The following is a 24,036-nucleotide window of genomic DNA, read 5'->3' as shown; positions in this document are numbered from 1 at the left end:
TTATTGATGTCTGCTTTAGGGCTGCCTTTTTCTCACAGCAGCTCACCTCAGGCATTGGAATTGGTTGCAGTTGGCCAGTGAATGGTAATAATACAGTAAATTAGTATCATAAAGGGCTTTCTGCAGGCGTTTGCAGAGCAGCTGCTGCTGTGCTGGGGAGGGCCTGGTGTGGGGACACCGAGCCTGCTGTGGCTGCAGTACTGACATTCCCACTGGAACGGAGCTGAGGAGCCACTGCCACGAGAGCTGTGGCAATTCCAGGGGGCAGAGAGGGCAGAGAGCAGCTGACACATTGAATAGGGCACAAATCAGACTGGTTTGCTGACAAGCTGTGACGATTAGGGTTTTTTATATCACTTATTGTTGTCATCACCATTTAACGTCCAAACTGGTGACCTTTGCCTGAGCTGGAGCTTTTCCCCCTCCTTTTGATGGGGCTGATGCCAGAGGAGGGTGGTGCCACTCTGGAGTTGGCAAACGTGACTGGGGTGTGTGGCTGTGAGAGATGGTGGTGGCTGAGGTGCAGGGGGAGGCTGCACCCTGGGCAGTGTGGATGCAGGGTTAGGAAAACACAAGGATTTGATGGTCTGCCTCATTGCCACCCCCATGGAGTGGGTGCCTGGGCAGGACCCAGTCTCTGTGCCACACCCAGGGCCAGCTCCAGCCCCAGGCAGTGCCACGGTGCTGCCAGGCCCAGCCTTTGCCCGGAGTGGCTGCTGGTCCCCCGGGTGCCATAAATGATGCTTGCTGCACATCTCACCAACCCAAGAGTCACAGGAACTGCATAACATAAGGGAAAAAACAGCAGGGAAGGAAACACAGTGTCCTCCCCACGCTGCGCTCTCCCCTGGGCAGCTCTGCTCCTCCGTCACTGAGTCAAGGGGCACCGGGAGCAGCTGGGGACAGCCGGGCTGGGGGCACAGGTCACAGCCAGAGGAGCCGAGCTGGCGCTGACGGGGGTGATGCTCAGGGTGATGGGGGACAGGGTCCTGCTGGGGCTGAGCATGGCCCCATCGGGGGAAAACCCCACCCACCATTGTGCAGCCTCCTGATACCTTTCACTGATGGTGAGTGGTGTTTGTCACATCCCTGCAGCCTTGGGCTGGGCAGGGGTGGGAGTCCAGGGCCCCCTGTCTCACCCTGTCCTGGGGCCCCTCCATCCCACCCTGCTGTGGGCCCATTCCTGGATCCGAGGCAGGTTCCCGATGACTGTGGCTCCCTGGAGAACTGGGAGTGGGGCAGGAGCTCCCAGGGGACTGATCCTGGCAGCCAGGGTGGGGCTGGGCTGGGCTGCCCCTGGAAGGCTTTGGGAAGGGCTGCTTTGGGCAGGGAGTCCATTCTGCAGGAAATGAATTCAGTCACGGAGCAGTCCCTCAGGCCGGGGCAGAAGGGCGAAAGTGGAAACAAAATAATCAAAAAGCAAAGATGTCCTGTTCCTCCTGTCCCCCAGGCCGGCAGGAGCCGTGAGAAAGGCAGCGGGGCAGAAGCAGGAGCAGTCACCGTGCAGGACAGGCGCCTCCCTGCTGCCTCCCACCGCAGGCACCCTCTGCAAGGAGCAGCTGGGGCTGACCCTGCAGCGTGGGGCAGGGGCAGCACCTGGCTTTGGTCGGCTCTGCAGATACCAGGGGGCTTCTGTGGCATTGCTTTTGGCAGGCAGGGGTGCCTTGTGCCCAGGCTGGGTGCCAGGCTCTGCCTGCTCAGAACAGGTCCTGCTCTGTTCCCAGACCTTCCTCAAGCTCACTGAGTGAGCTGGGCACACGGCGAGAGCTGGGGTCACTGGCACAGCTGGCACACTCCTGGGCACACAGGGAGAGCTGGGGTCACTGGCACAGCTGGCACACAGGGAGGTGGCACACAGCTGGCACACTCCTGGGCACACAGGGAGAGCTGGGGTCACAGGCACAGCTGGCACACAGGGAGGTGGCACACAGCTGGCACACAGGGAGGTGGCACACAGCTGGCACACTCCTGGGCACACAGGGAGAGCTGGCACACATCTGGCACACAGGGAGCTGGCACACATCTGGCACACAGGGAGCTGGCACACAGCTGGCACACTCCTGGGCACACGGCGAGAGCTGGGGTCACTGGCACAGCTGGCACACAGCTGGCACACTCCTGGGCACACAGGGAGAGCTGGCACACAGCTGGCACACAGCTGGTACACAGCTGGCACCTGGGGAGCTGTCCCAGTGCCCTGGGCTGGAGAGGTTCCCTGCCAGCCAGGACCAGGCACTGCGAGCTCAGGACACGGGGGTGGCTGAGCACCCCAGGAGGGACCTGTGGCCACTGGGGACAGGAGGGTCAGGGGCTCTCGAGGCCACTTCTCCCAGGGTGCTGTGTTTGCTGGCAGGAGTTAAAAATAAAAAGCCTTTTGGTTGAAGGAGGGTCTGTTTTGATAGAAGAGCAGCTATTCTGGAGTTGGAGCACCTCACACGAGCAGAGGAATTGAAGATGAATCACAGCTACCTGCTGGGCAAACCCAACACGAGGATCTGCTGCCCAGAGGAGAGAGTAATCATGGTTCTGTCCTACCTGGCACTGGAGGAGCCAGAGGGCCTGAATTCAAAACGATTTGGACAAATTGGTGAGTTGGCTCCAAAACAACCACCTGGAACTAAATAAAGAAGAGCATGAGTTACCAGCTTCAGGAAGAAGGTAAACATATTACTGCCAATGGGAAGTAATTAGTGAGGCTGAAAAGTTTATATAAATGTAGCTGGGCTTCAGTCTTGCAGTGAAAGCTCACTGCTCTGGTTAATTATTTGGCCCTACAGAGGCGTTCCTGGAGCCTGGACTGGGGATTTCATTGCAGGTATTTGGTGGGAGAGAAATGGGGGCTGTGTGGAAGAATCCTCACCTATGTGGGCATTCCCAGACACATCTGCTTAGACACTCACATATCTACTGAATTATCCTGGGGATTGCAGTCTCCTTCCTATCACTTGGCTAAGATTGTTGGAGTGATGAGCAACAAACGTGACTCACTTTCTTTTATATACATATGCAAATAAATGTAGAATTTGCATATGAATACATTAAACCAGACTCTATTCTGGTTTTGCTGAGTCTTCTATTTTTACCTAACAAAATCTCAGATAGATCTTGCTATTTATATTTTGTTCAAAGAGAAAAGTGCCTCTCTTCAGTGGGCAGAAGCATCAGGGTGTGTGCAGGGGCTGCAGGCAGTGCTGTGCCTGCCATTACCTGGCTGATCCACACCTCTGGCTCTGGGAAGGTTTAGTTAACATCCCCGACCCAGGAGTGGCACTGAGTGTGACACTGGGTGTGCAGGTCCTGTAGGCCCTGTCTGTCAGTGCTGCAGGTGTGCATCCCAGTGCCACGGGTACAGCCCCAGGGCTCGGGGGCTCACTTTGCTTTTCATTCCTTCATGGTGAGTGGGAGTTCAGGGCGCTGCAATGAACACCTTGAAGTTACACACAAATGTAGTAATCCCCCCAAAAGTAGTAAAATGATTATCTCCCAACAGCTTGAACCTGAAGCCTCTTTGTTAAAAACCACATGGATACATATTTCAACTTTATTATCCCAACTTGTTACTCCCAGGGTCTGGGCAGGCTCCATTGGTTTTATGGGCTTTGAGGCCATAATGGGATGAAGCAAGGAACATTTTAGCACAAACAGCGTCCTTGGGAGCCCTGTGCAGGCCTGGCTGCTCAGGGAGGTGCCTGGGGAGAGCCTCTGTCCCCCTTTGCTGGGCTCGGGGTGCGATGGGCGGCTGGGAGTGGGGGAGTTCCACAGAAACCATCCTGCATCCACCCTGTGAGGCTGCGGCCAGCCTGGCTGGGACTGTCAGGATGGCAGGATCAGCCTGGATTATCGGATCAGCAGGATCCATAGCCTGCTCTCCTCTAAATGGGTTTCGGCCGGTTGATTTGATCAGAGCCCAGCTGCTGTGTCCCAGGGCTCGCCCTGGGGCGGAGGTGGCCCCTGTGTGCTCTGGGATGTGTCTGCAGAGGCTCTGCGGGTTTCTCATGGAGTGCCAGCAATCCTGGCCATGGAAATGTGTGCTGGCTCCATGCCGGGAGGTTCAGGCTCCTTTTCCAGGATTTAGCTCCCAAAGCTGGATGAGCCTGACTCCAGTGCTGCTGTGGGCTGGAGGCCATGGGAGCAGAGGCCGGTGGATTTCAGTGAGCTGGGGACCCAGAGGAAATGGTTTGAATCCCACAAACCTTTTAGGGACATGATGTGAAAGGTTCTCTAGCACTGAGTAAGTTTAGTGTAGTGCCACACTTCTTTTCTTTTCACACTGGGGAAGAGAAAAGAAGAAATTTTCTTGATATGTGCGTGAATTCGTGTGAATTCTCTTTCTGCTGTGAATGCTTTATAGAACTCGAGACTGCAGCATCCAAGTAGATCCTCCCTTCTCCATTTGTCTGCGTACACAAGTCAGCTTCTCTGGCTCCTTCTCCCTTCCCAGTAATGTTCTGATGACTCAGTTTCCAAAGCCCTCCCCAGCCACAGCACAAGTCTGGCAGCCAGGTAGTGTGACAGGCCAGCAATTCTGGCACTGACCATGGCTGCAGTTTGCAGGTTTTTTCTGTTTTTTTTTTTTTTTTTATTATTCATTTTTTTAATTGTGATCAATCTGAGTACTAGGTTTTTGGCTGGGTTTTTTGGTCATTGTTGTTTTTCAGCTAACAGAAAGAAATAACATGGCCAGAGGACGGTGCAGGGGATGTGATGGATGACACAGCATTACCCAGCAGTGTGACTGTCACCTGCATCTGAGCACACAGGTCTGGACTGGCTTATGTTCCCCCTGAGCAGTGAACCCAGTGACACAAGGAATTGGGTGTATGGGTTTGGAACCAAATAATTCTGTGCATTGCTGATATTTCCATGTTTTGTCTCCAAAGCCTTGTTTCCTTTGGTGCAGATTACAATATTGATTGTGTATTTTTCTGGAAATCAGTACACCAGCTGGTGAGCCATGGAGGAATTTGATATCAGACTTGAGAATTTACTCATGTGCACATTTAAGAAAGACACAGAAAAGTTGTAATTTACTGTGCCCTCAGGATGTTCCCAAGCCTGATTTAACACCCAGCATTCATCAGCTCTGTGTGGAAGCACAGGTATGCCTTTTCCATGAAGATGAGTCCATGGCACTGCTCATTTCCATGGTTTTGGTAGATTTACCAGAGTTAGGCTTCCTGCAGGCTGAGTGCAAGAGATGAGGACTGGGAAAAATGCTAGGATAAAGAGAAATTGCCATGCAAGAGCAGCCAGGTGCTGTACCCTGGCTCTCCAGCCTGCTGTGGGCTGCAGCCATGCACGAGTTCATGGGCGGCTGCAGCTCCATCTGCAAAGCTGTGGCCTGGGCTTGACATTTTGCCAGCCCTCTACTGTCCTGGGGACCATAAAGTTGTGATTCCAGATAGCTATTGGAAAAACAGCTATTTCAGATCCAGCAGTAAACCAAAATGCAATTAAATTTAGCTTTATTTAGTGTTTGTGCTTTTGATTGTCCCGAAGCATGTATTTTAAAATAAAACTGTTTCCAGCTCCATGGCATCCCTGAACATTTAAAGCTGGAAGAAGTAGGGATGACTCAGAAAACCCTTTGATTCTCACAGGATTCTTTGCTTCAAAATCACGTGTGTTTGGGTTTTAGTTGTGGAGCAGCTGCAGCTTTGCCTGAATAAGGACTGAGCATCTCTGGCTGTTGGGGCCAATGCCCAGCCCTGATGGGCTCACCTGGGGAAGGGCCCCAGGAGCTGGATGTTATCCTGATGGATCCCCAGGTTTCAGGCCCTGGGTGTGCAGTCCCCGCTCTGCTGCTCCTGCACTCCAAGTCAAGGCAGTGTGTCAGAGCACGTGGCCCTGGGAGCAGTGTGGCACTGGCATGGGGACAAACAGGGGCAATCCTGGCACAGCTCTTCCCCAGCTGAGCACCTGGGCCTCCTGCTGCCATCAAATGCATTTCAGAGCTGCACAGCACCCCTGGAGCTGCTCAGCTGCCTCGTGCAGGGGCTGCTCGAGGGACACTGGGCTCTTTCCAGCAGTTCAGGTCTGTTCTGAAGGGAGCTGGGTCTATGCAGCTGTGAGTGACACCTCGTCCAAGGCCAGAGAGGAGCAGTGCCTGCTCTGCCTCACCCAGGCACCCTCTCACGGGTGCTCAGCCACACCTGAGTCCCCAGGGAACTGAGCAGAAGCCAAGGACAAACCTTTCCTTGCCTCTACTTTGCCCCAGCCACCTCCTCCGAGAGCTCTCCCAGAACCAGCAGAACAGTAAAAAAAGCAGCATTGCACATGGTGAGCAGCGATTCCCACAGCAGTTTTATTGCCTGAAGATGGAAGAACGTGAACCCTAGAGGGAAGAACATGCCAAAGTATGTAACATTTCTTCATCTTGCATGGAGCTAAAACTTCCCAAAAACTCTTTAAAAATAGCTGCAGGGATGTTTGTTCAGGGCCTAAGGCTGGGCTGAGGAGGATTTGAGATGTGACTTGGAAGTGGGGAGCCAAGGGTGGTGATGCTGGGGGCCTTCAGGGCTGCTGGACTGAGGGGAGGACTGGGAGGGTTCCATGCTCTTCTCAGCATCCCACCTGCACTTTCAGGTTCTGGATCCCTTGTAGGGAGCCTGAAAATGGGGACAGCCATTGAGCTGTGCTGATGAGCTGGTGACAAATGGTGTCACTCATAGTACTGCTCCATCTTTTATAGAAATAATAAAGGAAAGGCAAGTTCTTGGTGGGTGTGTTAATTGCCGAGTGCCCAACTCCTGAACCTGCTCCCGGGACGAGGCCGGGCTGGCACCAACGGGGGGACCTTCCCTGGCATCCTGTGACAGCAGCCCCGGCAGGGCAGGGCTGGGGGTGAGCCTGGTCCGTGCTCCCACCCACCCACCCACCCTCCGTGACGTGCCCGGAGCCGCCGCACCGGGGGCTTTGGGCTGTGGGCTGCGCTGGCCCCCGCCCATCACCGCAGCAGCGCTCCGGGGAACCGGGGCTGCCCTAGAAGGGCTGCGGGGAAGGGGGACGGCCCGGGGGAGCGGGGGCTGCCCGAACGAAGCGGGGCTGCCCGGGGAACCGGGGCTGCCCGAAAGGGGCTGCGGGGAAGCGGCGCTGCCGGCCGGGTGCGCGAACGGCCGCGCTCCGCAGAGGGCGCGGGGAAGATGCTGAGGCGGGTCCGGGTGCGGGGCCAGAGGCCGCGGGCGGGCCCCGAGGGGCCGGGCCGGACCCGCCTCTGCCCGCGCCCCCGCCGCTCGCCCGGCCCCTGCGCCGGGGCTGGTGGCGGGGCAGCCGCCGGCGGAGACGCCGAGTGACCGGCGAGGGGACAGGGAGGAGCCGCCAGCCGGGACAGGGGACAGGGACGGGCGGGCACAGGGAGCGGCACGGCGGGGAGGGGACGGCAGCGGACACGGAGCGGGGGCGCACGGAGAGCCGCGGAACACTGAGAACCGGGGAGACGCGGAGAGAGCGGCGGGGACAGCCAGCTACCGCACGGGAACGCATCGGAAGGAGCTCTGCCCACTCTCTGTCCTCACCCTGCCCCAGGCTCGATGCGGGCCGGCGCTGGCCATGGAGAAGCTGTACCTGGCGGGGAGCAGCACCTGGATCATCAACAGCTCCCTGGGGAACGGCAGCCTCCGGCTGGAGAACCTGAGCGCCGGCAGGAACAGCACCGCCGACCCGCTGAAGAGGAACGAGGACATGGCCAAGGTGGAGGTGACAGTCCTGTGCCTCATCCTGTTCCTCGCCCTGACCGGCAACCTCTGCGTGCTCCTGGCCATCCACACCACCCGCCACAAGCACTCCCGCATGTACTTCTTCATGAAGCACCTGAGCATCGCTGACCTGGTTGTGGCCATCTTCCAGGTGCTGCCCCAGCTCATCTGGGACATCACCTTCAGGTTCTACGGGCCAGACTTCCTCTGCCGCTTGATCAAGTACCTGCAGGTGGTGGGAATGTTCGCTTCCACCTACATGCTGCTGCTGATGTCCCTGGACCGCTGCTTGGCCATCTGTCAGCCTCTGAGGTCCCTGCACAGGAGGGCTGACCGGGTCTCTGTCCTCCTCACCTGGCTGCTGTGCCTGCTGGTCAGCATCCCTCAGATCCACATATTTTCTCTAAGGGATGTGGGGAACGGGGTTTATGACTGTTGGGCAGATTTCATCCAGCCCTGGGGACCGAAAGCCTATGTTACCTGGATCACCCTCATGGTCTATATCATCCCTGTGTTGATGCTGAGCATCTGCTATGGCTTAATCAGCTTCAAAATCTGGCAGAACGTGAAGCTGAAGACGTCTCACGGGCCCAGCGCGGGTCTGGGCTCGGGCTCCCGCGGCGGGATGGTGTTTGCCAGGGTCAGCAGCACCAGGCTCATCTCTAAAGCCAAGATCCGGACAGTCAAAATGACGTTTATCATCGTGCTGGCCTTCATCGTGTGTTGGACTCCCTTCTTCTTCGTGCAGATGTGGTCTGTGTGGGACACCAACGCCCCGCAGGAAGGTACAGCTCCCCTCCCTTGCCCTGCTGGCCTTGGGGGCTCTGCTCAGCACCTGGCGACACCCGGGGGAAACCGCTCCGGGCTGGGCTTGGGGGTGGCAGGGAGAGGGGACAAAGTCCTGAGCACAGAAACCCCGGCAGGCAGCAGTGGCTGAGCCGCAGCCTCCGGGGTCAAGGGCTGAAGGGCTGCCGTGGCTCTGGCAAACTCCGGGCACTGCGGCTCGGGGCCGGCACTGCACAGGGTGGGTGGGCAGTGCAGGGGCTGTCCCTGCACGGTGCCGGTCCCTGCACGGTGCCGGTCCTTGCATGGCCACTGTCCCTGCACGGTGCCGGTCCCTGCACGGTGCCGGTCCCTGGGGGCTGCTCTGGGGTCCCTGGAGATTCCCTCCCCACCCCGGGTGCTGGGACATGCCGGGGGCTGTGCGGGAGCTCAGGAGAAACTGCACAGCCTGAATTCCTTTCCTTTGTTGTATTGTTTCTTCCTCGCTGACTTTTTGCCTTCTGCTCTTGGCCTCTTCTCCCTTTCCTCCTGCTCCATCCACCCCGGCACTGTGCTGCTGTTATTTGATCTCTGACTGGAGCACGCTTCCCGTAGAAAAACCCTGATTTATGAGCGAAACCTTTTCCTAAAGATTGGGTGTCACGGATTGGCCATTTTTTATATTGGGCTGGCTGCTGTCGTCCCTGAAGTTGCAGATAGAACAGAAAGCGTCCCCCTGCCTGGTCTGACACGGCTGGAGCTGTGCAGGTCTGTGCTGTCCCCGCCAGACGGGAGAACCACCTGGGAGACCTTAAGCAAAAACTCTTCACGACTTTGTGAGGTGGGAGACGGGGCAGGAAAGGGCCCTCAGGGATGAGAGCGCCGCGGGCAGACGGAGCCAGCCCAGCAGGAGACCGAGGAGGAGCTGCTCCCTGGCGGCCCGGGCTGTGCGGCTGGCTCGGGGCAGCCCGCAGGGCACAGCTGAGCCCAGCCCTGCCCGTGCCGAGCCCATCCCCGCCGCGCAGCCCAGGGCAAGCCCCGTGCCCCGCAGCCGTGTGCCCCCGGGCTGCCAGGGAGCCGTGCTTTGCCTCTCCTGCTTCTCTGTGCTCCGTTTATTTCAGGAGAAGTGGAATGTGGCTCATGCACCTCCCTGGGTGCTCCAGGGGTTTTCCACCTGATTCAGGCTGGTCAAAACTTCCAGTTCCTACACGGGCTCCGGGGTGAAGCAGCCCTCCTTGTGCTTATTTTAATCCTGCGGCCTTGAGGGCTGCCCCTCCCTTCCCAGCACACAGCCCTCGGCAGCACCCAAATCTCTGCTGCTTTGCTGACCCTCGATGGACAGGATTTGTCCATCCCAATCCTTCTGGCTGCATGGGGAACCTTTCCCTGCTCACCCTGTGCCGTAGGCCTTGCAGCACTTTTCCCTTTTCCTTTTCCCTTCCCCCTTTGCTTTCAGGAAGGAGTGCTCTCCATCCCCTCTGGGCTGTGCCCCCTTCCCCACTCCCACCTCTGGGCAGCCCGAGGCTGCGGCACAGGGTGGGAGCTCTGCCAGGGCTCTCGCTGGAGGCACGGGGAGGAAAAGCCTGGGGTGGATACAAGTGTTGGGAGACCCCAACCCTTCCTTCCGTGCTCTCCTGCTCCTTTTGGCTGCCCAGAGGCACGAGGGGGGCAGCGCAGTCAGATCTCTCTGCAGAGCACTGGGGCTTTGCCTGCAGCATTCCCACAGCCCTGCCTGACCTCGCACCCTTCCCGTGCTGGGGCTCGGGTGCTGGCCCAGGCAGCGTGGTGGGTGCAGGGGAGGGGTTCCCCGTGCTGGGAAGGGAATGTGGCTGTTCCTCCCCCCACAGCTGTGTGGGCAGAGGGGAAGGAGGGCAGGGGGTCCCTGGTGTCAGCGGCAATGGGGGCACGACTGCACCCCATGAGCTGCACTGGGGGCGACTGGCCAGGCAGCAGAGATCCCCCTTGGGTGGCCACACACCCCAGAGCCTCTGCAAGGTGAGTGGGAGCTGCACGCTATGATCCAGGTGCTGGTGTAAGCACTGGGGCCCCTCCACGGGAGGCTCCTGCTGCACACACATCACAGGGAACACCTGCAGGATTCTGAGCTTGGGGACAGAGCTGGCTCAAGGCACCTGTGAGGGCAAGAGCAGGGCTGTGAAACACCTCGGCTGTCCTACCTCCCCCTCGGAGCCCCTTCCCCCTGGGACAGGTGCTGCAGTCAGTGCTGGGAGCTGGGGACCCCCTTGTCCCATTCCTCCTGTGCTGGTGTTGGCAGCAGAGCCCCCCAGCCCTGCTGGGGCGCAGCCTGCACGTCTGCCCACCCTCCAGCAGGGCCTGGGGACAGAGGCCGTCCCTGAGGGACACTAGCAGTTCAGCACGCCTCGGGCGTCCCTGGTGCTCCGGCCAGGGAGGGGAGCGATCCACCCTCCAGACCTGCCCTGCAGCAAGCTCCCTGAAATTCAATTTGCCTCCTGCAGAGAGGAAGAGCTGAGTCAGCCCTGGCTGGATGTTTTCAAGTGGGTAGAAACACTGGGATATATTTCAGGTCTTGTGCCTCTGCATGGAATTATTTTTTTAGCACATACCTGAAATTAATTATTGTTGAAATATTAATGTTACTTGAAATTAATTGTTAATTATTTTTTAGAATATACTTGAAATTAAAAGTAGTTGGAGCAGACGTCACAAGAGCAGGCATTACGCATCCATTGGCTAAAGGAATTTGGAAGGCAGCATTTATAGCCACATTTCTTCACTGGTCTAAAGGCTGCCAGTGGTTTTTTGCAGAGGCACGAAGGGGCCAGAGCAGCCAAAGCCGTCATGCTCATCCTTGCTGCTGGTGTGTCCTCTGGGAGCAGAGGGGCTGAGGAGATGAGCTGGGGCACAGGGAGCAGGACAGAGGCTCCATCTCCACCCGCAGCCACCTCATGGAGGGCTCGTCCCTCCTTGTCCTGGTGCCGTGGCAGATGCCAGTGCCACCCGCCCCTTGTCACCAGACGGTGCTGATCCAGCCTCCAGGTGGGACAGTCGGTGCTTTGTGCTCTGGGCACAGACAGCAGCAGCCAGGGCTTGACATCCTGGCACTGCGCTGCCACCGGGGATGCCAGGCTCCCGGGCTTCATCCCTGATGTGGGAATGTCCTCCCCCCTGGCAGAGCACCGTGTGGGGAGCATTAATTCGGGGAAAGAAAGATGGCTGGAGAGAGGTGCAGGGAGAGCACCGGGCCGAGGGCTCGGCCAGGGCCGGGCGGGCCGTGGGGACAGCCCAGGAGCGAGGCTGTGCCACAGCCCGAGGGCTGGAGCCGAGAGCCCGTCCCAAAGCAGCCTCCGCTGTGCACGAATGAGCCACCGCCTCCGCTTGCTCCCAGAGCTGCTCTTGGCCAGGGCAGCTGCCAGGGCCGCGGTGCCTTCCCCGCTTCGGGCGCCTCGAGGCTCTGCCTCCTGAGCGGCGCCAGGGAGCGCCGGAGCGAGCGGAGAAACGCAGCTCTGGTGGGGAAAAGCCGAACCCCGAGGCGCTGGAACTGAGACTCGTCCCCTCCTTCCCTCCCCTGCAGCAGCAGCAGCAGCAGCAGCAGCAGCTCTCCTGTCAGTGCTGTTCCTGCGGGCTCTCCTTTCCCGGGTGTTCCTGTGGACTTTCCTTTCCCTGCTGTTCCTGCGGGCTCTCCTTTCCCTGCTGTTCCTGCGGGCTCTCCTTTCCCTGCTGTTCCTGTGGCCTCTCCTTTCCTGGGCTGTTCCTGCGGGCTCTCCTTTCCCTGCTGTTCCTGGGGGCTCTCCTTTCCCTGCTGTTCCTGCCGGCTCTCCTTTCCCTGCTGTCCCTGCGGGCTCTCCTTTCCCGGGTGTTCCTGTGGCCTCTCCTTTCCCGGGATATTCCTGTGGCCTCTCCTTTCCCTGCTGTTCCTGCGGGCTCTCCTTTCCTGGGCTGTTCCTGTGGCATCTCCTTTCCCGGGATATTTCTGCGGGCTCTCCTTTCCCTGCTGTTCCTGCGGGCTCTCCTTTCCCTGGTGTCCCTGCCGGCTCTCCTTTCCCTGCTGTCCCTGCGGGCTCTCCTTTCCCGGGTGTTCCTGTGGACTTTCCTTTCCCTGCTGTTCCTGTGGCCTCTCCTTTCCCGGGTGTCCCTGGGGGCTCAGCCCTGCCGGGGAGGGGTCTCGGGGTGCCTGGGGCTCTGCCCGGGGCCGTGTTCCGTGCCGACACCTTGAGCCAGCTCTTGTGCCTCTGTCTCGCAGCCTCCCCCTTCATCATCGCCATGCTCCTGGCCAGCCTCAACAGCTGCTGCAACCCCTGGATCTACATGCTCTACACCGGGCACCTCTTCCATGACCTGATGCGCCGCTTCCTCTGCTGCTCCACGCGCTACCTGAAGTCGCGGCCGGCCTGCGAGCTGAGCAAGAGGAGCAACTCCTCCTCCTTCGTCCTCAGCTGCAGGGCCACGAGCCAGAGGAGCTTCGTGCAGCCGCCCACGACGTGAGGCCACGGCCAGCCAGGACTTTGTGCCTCTGCTGCGCTGCTCTGGTGCTTCCCTGGGGACAGCGGGCCCGGACAGGAGGGGTCTGTACACAGGTGTATATATGGCTGTAAGCATGTACAGAGGCGTTATTTAACCGAGACTGGAGTGGGCGAGGAATTCTGTGTCCAGCTTTCAGTGCTGCCTGGGATTAGACAGCAGGAACCCGTTCCTGAGCCCCAGACCTGACCTCAGTGTCTTGTGAGTGCCACCAGGAGGGACAAAGGACGCGGTGCAGCTGGGGCAGGTGCGATGGAAGGGGCTGCTGCGGCACAGGGAGATGGGTGGTGTCACCCCTGGTACGTGGCTGGGCACTGTCCCACTCCCCCTGCAGCAGGATCCTGCAGGATGGCAGCGCCTGGCACCACGGTCTCAGCACGGAGTGCTCGCTTCACTTGCAGCCTGCGGGGCGGAGGCAGCCCCGTCCCTGCAGCCCTGAAGCTCTGAACCATGCCAGCTCTGAACCATGCCAGCCCTGCAGCTCTGAACCATGCCAGCCCTGCAGCCCTGAACCATGCCAGCTCTGAACCAGGCCAGCCCTGCAGCCCTGAACCATGCCAGCTCTGAACCATGCCAGCCCTGCAGCTCTGAACCATGCCAGCCCTGCAGCCCTGAACCATGCCAGCTCTGAACCATGCCAGCCCTGCAGCTCTGCAGCTCTGAATCATGCCTGCTTGCACCATGCCAGACCTGCAGCCCTGCACCATGCCAGCCTGCACCATGCCAGCCCTGCAGCTCTGAACCATGCCAGCCCTGAACCATGCCAGCCCTGCACCATGCCAGCCTGCACCATGCCAGCCCTGCAGCTCTGAACTATGCCAGCCCTGCACCATGCCAGCCCTGCAGCCCTGCGCCCTGGCTGCCCTGCAGCTCTGCAGCTCTGAATCATGCCAGCCCTGCAGCCCTGCACCATGCCAGCCTGCACCATGCCAGCCCTGCAGCTCTGAACCATGCCAGCCCTGAACCATGCCAGCCCTGCAGCCCTGAACCATGCCAGCCCTGCAGCTCTGAACTATGCCAGCCCTGCACCATGCCAGCCCTGCAGCCCTGCGCCCTGGCTGCCCTGCAGCTCTGCAGCTCTGAATCATGCCAGCCTGCACCATGCCAGCCCTGCTTCCCCTGCCTGGGGCACAGACAAGGGCAGTCACTCCTGAGGTCGGCAGGGACCAGCCTCGAAGGGACAGCGCTGTGGCCCAGGTGTCCCCAGCCCAGCTCTGCTCCCTGTGCCCAGTGAGTCTGGGCAGGAGCCTGGGGCACAGCTGGGGCTGGCATCCCCTGGCCGGGTGTGCCCAGCAGCTCCTGCTCGGGGCTGTGCGGGATCCCTGGCTCCGACAGGGACACTCCTGCCGTGTTCCCGAGCCAGGCTCGGCCCTGGCTCAGCGCAGGTCCAGCAAGCCTCCCCCCGCTCCGCGCCAATCGCTCGCCCCACGGCACAGGGCACGCTCGCGGCATGGATTTTTATTGTTAACAAATACTGTAAATAAAGTTTTCTGACCGCGTCTGGTGGAAGGCGGAGGGAGGCGCGGGGGAGCCGGGCTGAGGGGCTGAAGGGGATGGATGGGAAGCACCGAAAGCCCGCGCCAGCCGTGCCCTGCCCCGCAGCGGGACCTGCCCCAGCGGCTGCGACACGGCCACTGCACGGGGACACAGCTGGGGCTCTCAAAGGGCGATGTCATCCGGCCTTTCATGATGGGAATGAACACGAAAAATACATTTAAATGTGTCCTTCATTTCTTCACTGTGGCCAGCAGGTCCATTTGCACCTTTCCTATCCTGATGTTCCTTTGATTATTTTTTTTTTGGTGGGAACTCCAAGTGAGCTCTCAGCACATTTGCTGACTGGCTGAAATCCTCAGGACACCATGGAGCATTTTCTTCCCACGTTCACCTTCCTTCTCCTTGAGAGCCTCACACTCCTGCACCCAACAAGGGAGGAGGGGTGTCCCTTTCTGGAGAGTCTGAGGTGCATCCCCCTGCCAGGGAGGAACAAGAGCCGTGGATGTTTCTGGGACGGAGGCACAGAGAAGGAAGGGAGCTTTGGGACTCACAGGGAATTCCCTTCAGCCCTGGCTGCAATTTCTGGAGGTGTCTGGGGGTCAGGCAGGGCCATGCCCCAGGCCTGGAGGTGCTGCAGCCCAGAGGGGCCATGGCTGAGCTCCTGCACTGGCCCCAGGCTGCGACAGAGGGGGGGCAGCAAGAGCAGCTGGGGAGCGCCCCAGTGAATGCTCTGCCAAAAGCTTTCCAAGAGCAAAAAGTGGAAACAGAGGTGCTGACAGGTGAGCAGGTGTGCCCCAGATGTTGGGAGCCCAGGGAGCAATGTGGTGGGGACATCAGCATTTCAAGGTTTTTTGGGTTCAGGCAGTGAACTACTAGAACAACAACAACAAGAAGTAGTATAAGCCCATTATACAATTGATTTTAATTATTTTTATTCTCACAAAAAAATGAAGGTTTTTTGAGACTTTCCTCCACCTCCCTATAATTACCTAAATATCTTTTTTTTTTTTTTAATCACTCCATCCTCCTTGGGCCCTGATGTTGCTGGAGCTTGGGTACCACATTGCTATGGAATAACAGCAGTATACAATCCCAAGCCCTTGGAAGAGCTCCAGCAGAAACCCTGGCTCTTTCTTGTCCTTGGCATGGCACTAGAGGAGTCTTTGGCTCCAAGTCTTTGTTGGAATCCAAGGGGAAGGCGCACATGGAGACAATTGAGAGCAGCCTCTGAACAAGGAGACCTCCTGGGCCCTGGTTCAGCAAAGCACTTAAGGCTGGAGCCAAAAGAGCGTTCAAGGGCCTCAGAGTGAAAGTGCAGCTCCGTGGAAGAGGGACTGAGCAGTTAATTGGCAGTACAGGGGAGGAAACAGCTCTGAGCTGCACCTCTCGGCCCTCGCTCCTCTTTCCCTGCATCCGGAGCAGCAGGGCCCCAGCAGAGGCTCCCTCCTCTGCTCTCCCTGTCCATCGGGGCAGAGGGACAGCCCTGGCCTGTGGGGTGCACAGCCCGTGTGGCTGGAGCTGACTGAAGGCGTCTCATGGAGATTGCCTGGGAAGCCAAGCCGGGCTTTGCTCAGAGCCCAGCTTGTCTCTGAGCTGGGGTTCCCCCAGGCGCTGTGTCCCCCCTGGCCACACTCAGGGCTGGCTCCCTCCGTGCTGTCCTGCCCTGGACCCTGCCCACAGCACTTGACGATGCTCCACAACTAATTACATAATTGAGCCTTGGAGCGCCAGGGGCGGGTTTGCAGCTGGCCCAGGATCAGCTCACGCTCTGGGAGCAGACACAACATGTCATGCATGGCCTGCCCTGGCTCTCACAGCTTGGCTGAAATGCAAGTAGGCATGAAAAGCGTTTGGTTTAGCTATTCTATCACTAAAAGCTTTGTGCAGCAGTTTAATGCAGAAGCTCCCACCACAGCAATTGTTTGCCACAAACAATAACTCCTGTGGGGGAGTTTCTGTCAGCACCAGCCCAGCCCCAAGGGATGCAGGGGCAGGCAGGCTTTGGGCAGCGGCCAGCAGCAGCTCTGCAGCCCCAGTGCTCACCCAGCACGTGGACAGACAGGGCTGTGCCCAGGGCTGTGCTCCAGGAGGGGCTGCTGTCCTGTCCTTCCCAGGAACTCTGGGGGCCTGCAGGGCACAGGGGCCTCTGGGCTGTTCCCTGGGCCACCATGGGCTCCCTTCTCCTGAGGCTTCTGGCTTTGGGTGGAGTAAGGAGCAGCCTGGCCTGCCTCTGTGAGCAGAGAGCATCCCTGAGAGCCAGCTCTGCTGCGGGGTCCTGCCACGGGCTCCTGTGCCACAGGGTCCCTGTGCGGATCCCCACTGGACAGCGGTGTCCCTGTGTGGGTTCCTCACTGGGGTGTCCCTGTGTAGGTCCCTCCCTGGACAGGGGTGTCCATGTCTGGACTCCTCCCTGGACAGGGGTGTCCTGTGCCCGAGGGCAGGCAGCCTGCACAGAGGGGGTTGTGTGAGGGTGTTGGGGCAGCTGCCAGGACCTAAGTCTCCTTGCGGACGGCAACTCGGACGTTGCTGCAGATCTTGGCGAGCGCCTCAAAGAGCGGGTCACAGAAGGTGTGGATGCACAGCGAGTAGATCCGGCTCACACACTGGATCTCGATCAGGTAGCTCTTGATGCAGGGCACCACGGCCCAGATGTGGCAGAAGGAGATGAGGGCGAAGAGGAAGCCCCAGAGGACGGCCAGGGGGATGCCCAGCAGGGCGGAGAGCAGGCGGTAGCACCAGTACTTGCTGACGGTGAAGGTGGTGTAGCTGCTTTTCCAGACGCCGTCGAAGCTGTAGGTTCCCACGGGCTCAGCTATCACATCCTCAAAATCCACCTGGGGCAGAGCAGAGGACACAGGGGAGGTCTGGGGGTCAGCAAAGGCCCTGATGTGAGCACGAGGGGAGAGCAGATCCCAAATGGAGGGGCTGGGGAGAGTGGGGACAGCCCTGCAGGGCTGGGAGAGGGCTCAGGGCTCTGTGGGCAGCACTGGTGGCTCAGCCCACGGCTGAGGCCCCGGCAGGGGGGTCACAGTCCCTGTGCCATCTCCTGATCTGGGGAGTCAGGTGAGGCCAGGCGGAGCCCCTGGAACAGGAGCTGTGCGTGGGAGTGTTGGCTGCAGAGGCAGCCAGAGCCCGTTCCTGCCCTTTTTTAGCATTCAGGGATGTGGCTGCCCACTCGGCAGGAAGGTGTTTGTGCTAATAAAGACCCAGCACCCTCTGGATTTATGGATTATTTATTTATACCCATAGGAAGAGGCGTTCAGTGCTGTCTGTCCATGTTCCTCCTGGGGAAGGGAGCTGGGGCTCAGCCCTGCCCTTGCCATTTGTGCCGGCACTCGAGTGTCTCTGAGTGACACACACTCCCCAAAACTCCACACAGAGATCCCCTTGGGGTGTAACTCACTTCCAGGGAATATATGAGCTGAGCTATTTGTCTTGAAAAGCAGCCCAGCCTCCCCTCCAGCAGCTGACGTGTCTGTACGTTCGTGTTAAATAACAATATTCATTCTGCTTTTGGAAGCACTTGGATCACAAATCACTCTGTGTCATCTTTAATTTCCTGGAGTGAGCAGAGGGTGCTGACAGAAGTATTGACAATGAGGAGACAGCAGCCCGGAGAGCTGGCCCTGAGGTGCCATCAGCAGCCCCCAGGAAGCCCAGGTGTGCTGGGGACTAGCCCAGGTTAGTGCCCAGCTGCCTGACGAGCTCATCAGGGACCAATTGATGGAGGGAGCAGTGGGATATAAAAGCAGAGGCTCTGCCCCATTGCTCCTGCTGCCACCACACTGGGAGTGGGCCTGGAGGAGCAGTGGAGGCTCAGGCTGAGTCTGGATCCCGCTGGAGGTGCTCGGGGGCAGCACGTGCAGGTACTGTCCCTTTATAGAACCATGGAGCCCTTTGGGCTGGGAAAGCCTCACCCAGTGAGCCGTGCCCTGCTCTGGTGCTGTGCTTGGGGGGGTTTGTGACAGGCTCTGCGGGCAGTGCCACTTCTGTGGCATGACCCCAAATTCTCTGTGGTGCTGGGGATGTTTATCCAGGGCCAGGTGAGCCCTTCCTCCAGTGGGGCGCTGCAGCTGCTGCTGCCCGTGCCTCCAGAGCCCTCCTGCTGCCGTGCCCTGCGTGCTGGGATGTGCCTGGGACAGAGCAGGGTGAGCTGTGCCCCTGCCTGGGCTGCCTCTGCCCTCCCTCCCCAGCCCTCCCGGGCTATTTTAAGGTGGAGGAATGCTGAGCTCTCAATGCTGAGCTCTGAATGCTGCAGCAGCAGCGTGGCCATGGGAGTGGGTGAGCCTGGAAGGTCTCTTCAGGCTTTGGAGAGTCTGGAGTGGGAAAAGGCAGGGAGGGGCTGGGGAAAGGGGCTGGTGTGGCCCTGTGATGGCTAGGACACTGCTGGCACTGTCACCCAGGCGTGGCTGGTGGTGCTCCCAGGCTGGGGAGCCCCAAAGCGCTGCCCGCCCTGGGGTGAGCGGGCTGAGGGCTCTGCTGGTCCCTGCTGCCGTGGCAGATGGGGCTGCCCTGGCCTGGCACCTCCCCATGCCCTGGGCAGGGCTGTGGGATGCCCTGCAGGGAGTGGCACGGGCGATGCTGAGGTGTCAGGGGCTGTCAGGGGCAGGTGTCACAGTGCCAGCAGGGATGGCTGTCACTGTCACAGCTCATCCCATTTGACCACACCATGGTTATAGCTGGAATGGTGTTTTCATGCCCAAACTGAGCTTTGTGTTTCAGCAGCGCTGTCAAGGTCACAGCCTGTAACAAAGCCTGTGTGAGCAGCTCTGTGCCCGCTGTCCCTTCTGCTGTGACAGTCACAAACACGGTTTTAACAAAACCCTTCCACCTCCTCCTGTTCTCCCTTGGCTGGAATGATCTTTGCTAACAGAGACAAATTTTGTTTGCAGTTCTAAGGGAGTCTAGAGGAAGCCCAAGAGTTAGAATGGGAATTCCTCTTGGTCAGAAACAGGGGGAGGGAGCTGGGGGTGCTGCACCTCTGGGCTGCCCTGGGGAGAGCCATCTTCCACAAACATGTCAACACACCTCAAACAATAGGCACTGACACTGTGATACCTTCAAGGCCAGCAGCCTTTCCCCAGTATCCCCTTGAACTGGCAATATTTAATTTCTGTGTTATTTTTGGCTGCCAGCTCGCTGGTGCAAAGGAAGGATCTCCATAAATTTTCAAGCCACAATGAAACTGGAGAGCCCATTCAAGGAACGGGAAATGTGGCATTAACTGGAGCCAGGCATGCGCCTGGCCAGCAGGGCTGTGCCCTCCCCAGCCCTGGGGACAGCCCTGCCGGGGCCACACGGACCAGGAGCACGGGCAGGGGCCGAGTGCGGCCGAGCACACCCCGAGGTGTGACCCCAAACGCCGATTGCTGCTGCTGGGGCGCGGCGTGGCACAGCCCTACCTTCACCACGTCCTCGTTGATGTGCTTGGGGTCTCTGTTGACCAGGTCGATCTCCTTGGTGTGCTGGTCCTTGATGATGATCCTCTCCTCCAGCTCCCCGTGCTCCTCGGCCATGGCTGGGTGGGACTGGGCAGCGCTGGGGGACAGCGACAGGGACAGGGAGGCGCTGGCCCCGCCCGCAGCAGCTGCCCGTGCCCCTGGCACTGCTCCAGGCTAAAATTAATGTCCTGGCTCCCGAGGCCGCCCTGAAGTGTCCCTTAAAGGGGCTTTCCTGGGCCAGCCCCTGTGCTGCCACCTCAGGGGGATGGCATGTGTGTGGGCGGCTGGTGGCCTCTGAGCGGGGCAGGGGTGGGTGTGCAGCCCCCAGCCCAGCTGTGCTGGTGGGATTTTACCCTTGTGTGGGAGAAACAATGCCCAAACTGGGGCAAAAGTCCTCAAAAGCCTAAAAGAAATAGTTGTTTGTGAGTCTGTAAATGAAGCAGCTCGGGGATTCAGGAATTGTGTCTGTAAATATCACCTGGAGAAAGCTCCTTGTCCTGGGCTGGCCAGAGCTCCCCAGGGGCCGTTCAGAGGCCAGGAGAAGGCTTGTGGTGCCAGCCTGGGTTCCTCAGCTTCCACCTTCCACCCACAGAAACTCGAGGAATTCCAAGACCAAACCACAGAACCATACTGGTTGGAATATCTCCTCCAGGGATACTTGGTTAATATTTATTTAACCTGGGCTGTACTTTGCTAATCCTCCTCAGTGTCTCCTGTGAGCTCCTGCCTTTCTGATCTGAGGATTTGTTTAAAAGTGGCGGTTTTGTGAAGAAAGCCCTTTACAAGAAGGGGTAGCAAGGGGCCTGGCAGCTCCCGGGGGAGGCTGGAGGTGCCCAGGCAGGTGCTGGGTGTGGAGGTGCCCCTGCAGAGCCCCTGAGCGGGGCTGGCACTGCAGGGCAGCCATTTTCGGCTCCGGTGTCCCGGCCCCGTTCAGGTGTCCCCGCCCCGGTGTCAGAGCGCACCGTGCACCCGCAGGTAGGGCAGGTCTCCGTCCCGCAGGCGGCAGAGGCACGGGAAGGGTCCGTGGCACTGTAGCTGCTATAAATAAACGCATTTCCGAGCACTTCCAGGCTGTGGACATGGTGTGAAAGCAGAGGGGCACACACACGGGGCAGGGGACACCAGCTCAGCGCTGCTCTGCTCCGTCTGCTGCACAGATCTGCCCTCAGAGGGATACCAGGGAAGGTTTTTTCTCTGAAATCCACACCTTTCGTTGTGAGAACATTTGTTAAGGTGCCGGTGAAACGTTTCCTCGGCAGGAGCAGGCAGTGAGCGCTGCCCCCAGCCTGAGCAGCGTCCTGGGTGCTCTCAGGGCAGCGCTGCTCGTGGAGCAGACTGGGCAGGTTGTAGGACTCGGGCTGGGGTCCTGGAAGCCTGCTACAAGTCAGATAAATAACCCGCTGCTAGGACCCAGCAAGCAAAATAGATTTACTTCTCTTGAGCAGAGAAGCACAAAGCAGAAATAAAGCTCACTGAGATCAAAGCTCCTGTGGAAATGAACAGACCAGAACTGCAGTGAAGGAATAGTAAAGAAGGAGAAATTGGGAGCATGGCTTTCCTCCCTGCCAGCACCACTGAGGGCTCCAGCCTGGCTGGGTTTGTGTGGGAGCCCTGGGTGAAGGTCTTGCCTTGGGCAGTGTCCTGGCCCTGCGAGGGGCACGGGGGGCTCTTGTGTTTGGGTGGTCCCTCAGCCCTCCAGGACTGGTGGCACAGAGGCTGCTGAGGGCAGGGATGTGTTGGCATTAGCCCCGCAGAGGCAGCAGAAATCATGGCTGGCAAATATGAGTTTGAGCAGAAGCTCTGTCATGTTTAATATCAATTAAAATTAAATTTCACAGAGGAAGTACAGAAGAAGGGTGATTTATCATTCAAGCTGTTGTCCTAGTTTGTTTCTATACAAGGAGTCTTGCCCTTTAAAACAGAGAGAAAGTCTATGAATATCAGATTCCTGCCCCTGTGATACACAACCACCCATCTCTGCATCCTGATCTTGCTGTAAGAGCTGGAGAGGAGCTGGGGATCCTGGTGGGATGCTGGGGACCCATGGGCCAGGGTCTGGGCTGTCCTTGTGGAAATGCTTCTTTATTTGTTCTTTTTTTTGAGTTCTTTATTTCCTGTGAAGCCCCACATTGTAGATCAGCTGTGACACCCCTTGAGGCTGCATCTCATCCCATGGTCCACGATCAACAGCTCTTCCTTTTGTCTTCATCTGACCTATGAGCTTCTTTTTGCTCTGGGCACCTTTCTCATGGGTCACAGAGATGCCACGGGTACACCAGCTGCCATCAGCACCCTTGGTATGGGCTGTTGGTGCCTCAGGTGAGCTGAGAGGAGATGGAGCCCCACAGAGGCACCCAAGGGCAGTTTGATGGCACCTGGGTGCCACAGGACCCATCTGCAGCTGCCTCTCCTGTTGTGCAGCCAAGGCAGGTGCTTCACAGCCCTGCCCTGGGTACTGCCAGGGCTGCTCTGGCTGAATCCAGCTCTGGGCAGCTCCTGGGGTGTTGCTGCTCCTCTGCTGAAGGCGCAGGACAGCTCTGGAGAGGCCTCTTGCAGCTTGTGTTTGTGTCACCTCCTAATCTCAGCTCTTCTCTCTCACTGGCACTCTGAATTCCTCTGCATTTTCATTTTAAAATAGCCTCACTTGGCTTTTCCTTATCAAGAGACAGTCTTGCCTTGATTTATCCCTTGACATAACCAGTGGGGTATTCGGAGATAATCAGAGTTAACCAGTTGTGCTGCTGGTTAGAGCAGGGCTCCCAGCCTGCCTCTGGCTGTGGATTATCCTGGTGGTGTTTGTTTTCTCCTGAGTCCAGAGAGGCAGCAGTCAAATGATGCTTTCCCTGTCCCAGGTGCCAGGGGCAGTGCCAGGAGCCCAGCCATGGCTCAGGGAAGGCTCCTACCCAGCTGCACTGGGTGTAGGGGGAAACTAGGTGGTTAAAAGTGTCTCAGTGAGGAGGGAATGAGCACAAACAGCCTTTTGTAGCACAGGTTTAAGGTCAGGAGGGAGGGAGCCTGTGTGCCCTGCGTGCCCTGCCCCGTGGCTGAGACGCACAGAGGGGTTGGACATTCCTTGGCTGTGGCACAGCCAGGAGGCTCCAAATGCCTGCAAATACAATCCTTTCAAGCCCTGCAGCAGGATGAGTCTCCTGACAACCCAGCACAGAACAGAGATCCTATTTCTAGCGCCGGGAGCTTTGCATGTGGAGCTTTCAGCTGCTCTTCCCCATCCTGCTCTCCCTGAGCTGCTGTGGCTCTCTTCTCTGTGGCACTGCCTGTCAAAGCTGAGTGCTGGGCTGGGCTCAGGCTCCAGTGAGGCTGCTGAGCACCTTCCCTTCCCAAAGAGCAGCTGTGGCGATGGCAGATGGCCAGGCTGTGTCTGTGGCACTGGTGGTGGGCTGGGGGTCCCTGAGGGCAGCACTGGCCCCAGCGTGCCAGCTGGGTTACTTTACCCAGAGGCAAAGCTGACAAGTTTGCGAGCACCTAGGATCCCAGCTTGGCACGCTGACAGCTGCTGGAAACCAGGGCTGCAGGCACCAAGTAAATACAGCAACAGTGAGAGAGCTGCCTGTGCCCTCCATCAGAGGGGGTGTCCCGGAGCCCTGGGTGGGATGGGCGGCTGCAGGGGCTGCCCTGGGGAGGAACGGAGCCCAGCAGGGGCTGCTCTGGGAGAGGAACGGAGCCCAGCAGGGGCTGCTCTGGGAGAGGAACGGAGCCCATCAGGGGCTGCTCTGGGAGAGGAACGGAGTCCAGCAGGGGCTGCTCTGGGAGAGGAACGGAGCCCAGCAGGGGCTGCTCTGGGAGAGGAACGGAGCCCATCACGGGCTGCTCTGGGAGGGGAACGGAGCCCATCAGGGGCTGCTCTGGGGAGGAACGGAGCCCAGCAGGGGCTGCCCTGTGGGGAACGGAGCCCAGCAGGGGCTGCCCTGTGGGGAACGGAGCCCATCAGGGGCTGCTCTGGGAGAGGAACGGAGCCCATCAGGGGCTGCCCTGGGGGGAACGGAGCGGCTGCAGGGGCTGCTCTGGGGAGGAACGGAGCCCATCAGGGGCTGCTCTGGGAGAGGAACGGAGCCCATCAGGGGCTGCTCTGTGGGGAACGGAGCCCAGCAGGGGCTGCTCTGGGAGAGGAACGGAGCCCAGCA

General features: G+C 59.0%; 2 protein-coding genes across 2 annotated transcripts; one reads left to right on the top strand and one right to left on the bottom strand.

Moving 5' to 3' along the window:
- The first annotated feature begins 7,405 nt into the window (after window positions 1-7,405).
- OXTR (oxytocin receptor) lies at window positions 7,406-14,640 on the top strand. Its single transcript, XM_036391011.2, has 2 exons — window positions 7,406-8,479; window positions 12,679-14,640. The coding sequence occupies exons 1-2, from the start codon at window positions 7,549-7,551 to the stop codon at window positions 12,918-12,920; spliced, it is 1,173 nt and encodes a 390-aa protein (XP_036246904.1). The 5' UTR covers window positions 7,406-7,548; the 3' UTR covers window positions 12,921-14,640.
- Window positions 14,641-16,945: 2,305 nt separating this feature from the next.
- CAV3 (caveolin 3) lies at window positions 16,946-19,975 on the bottom strand. The gene is made up of 2 exons (XM_036391093.2): window positions 19,856-19,975; window positions 16,946-17,287 (listed from the first exon to the last, which is right to left on the bottom strand). Exons 1-2 carry the CDS (start codon window positions 19,967-19,969, stop codon window positions 16,946-16,948), a joined length of 456 nt encoding a protein of 151 aa, XP_036246986.1. The 5' UTR covers window positions 19,970-19,975.
- Window positions 19,976-24,036: the final 4,061 nt, after the last annotated feature.

This window comes from Molothrus ater, chromosome 11 (genome assembly GCF_012460135.2).
Source record: "Molothrus ater isolate BHLD 08-10-18 breed brown headed cowbird chromosome 11, BPBGC_Mater_1.1, whole genome shotgun sequence".
In the NCBI taxonomy this organism is placed as follows: Eukaryota; Metazoa; Chordata; class Aves; order Passeriformes; family Icteridae; genus Molothrus; species Molothrus ater.
The sequence above is the reverse complement of the archived record's forward strand: the minus strand, read 5'-3'. Positions and strand labels throughout refer to the sequence as shown.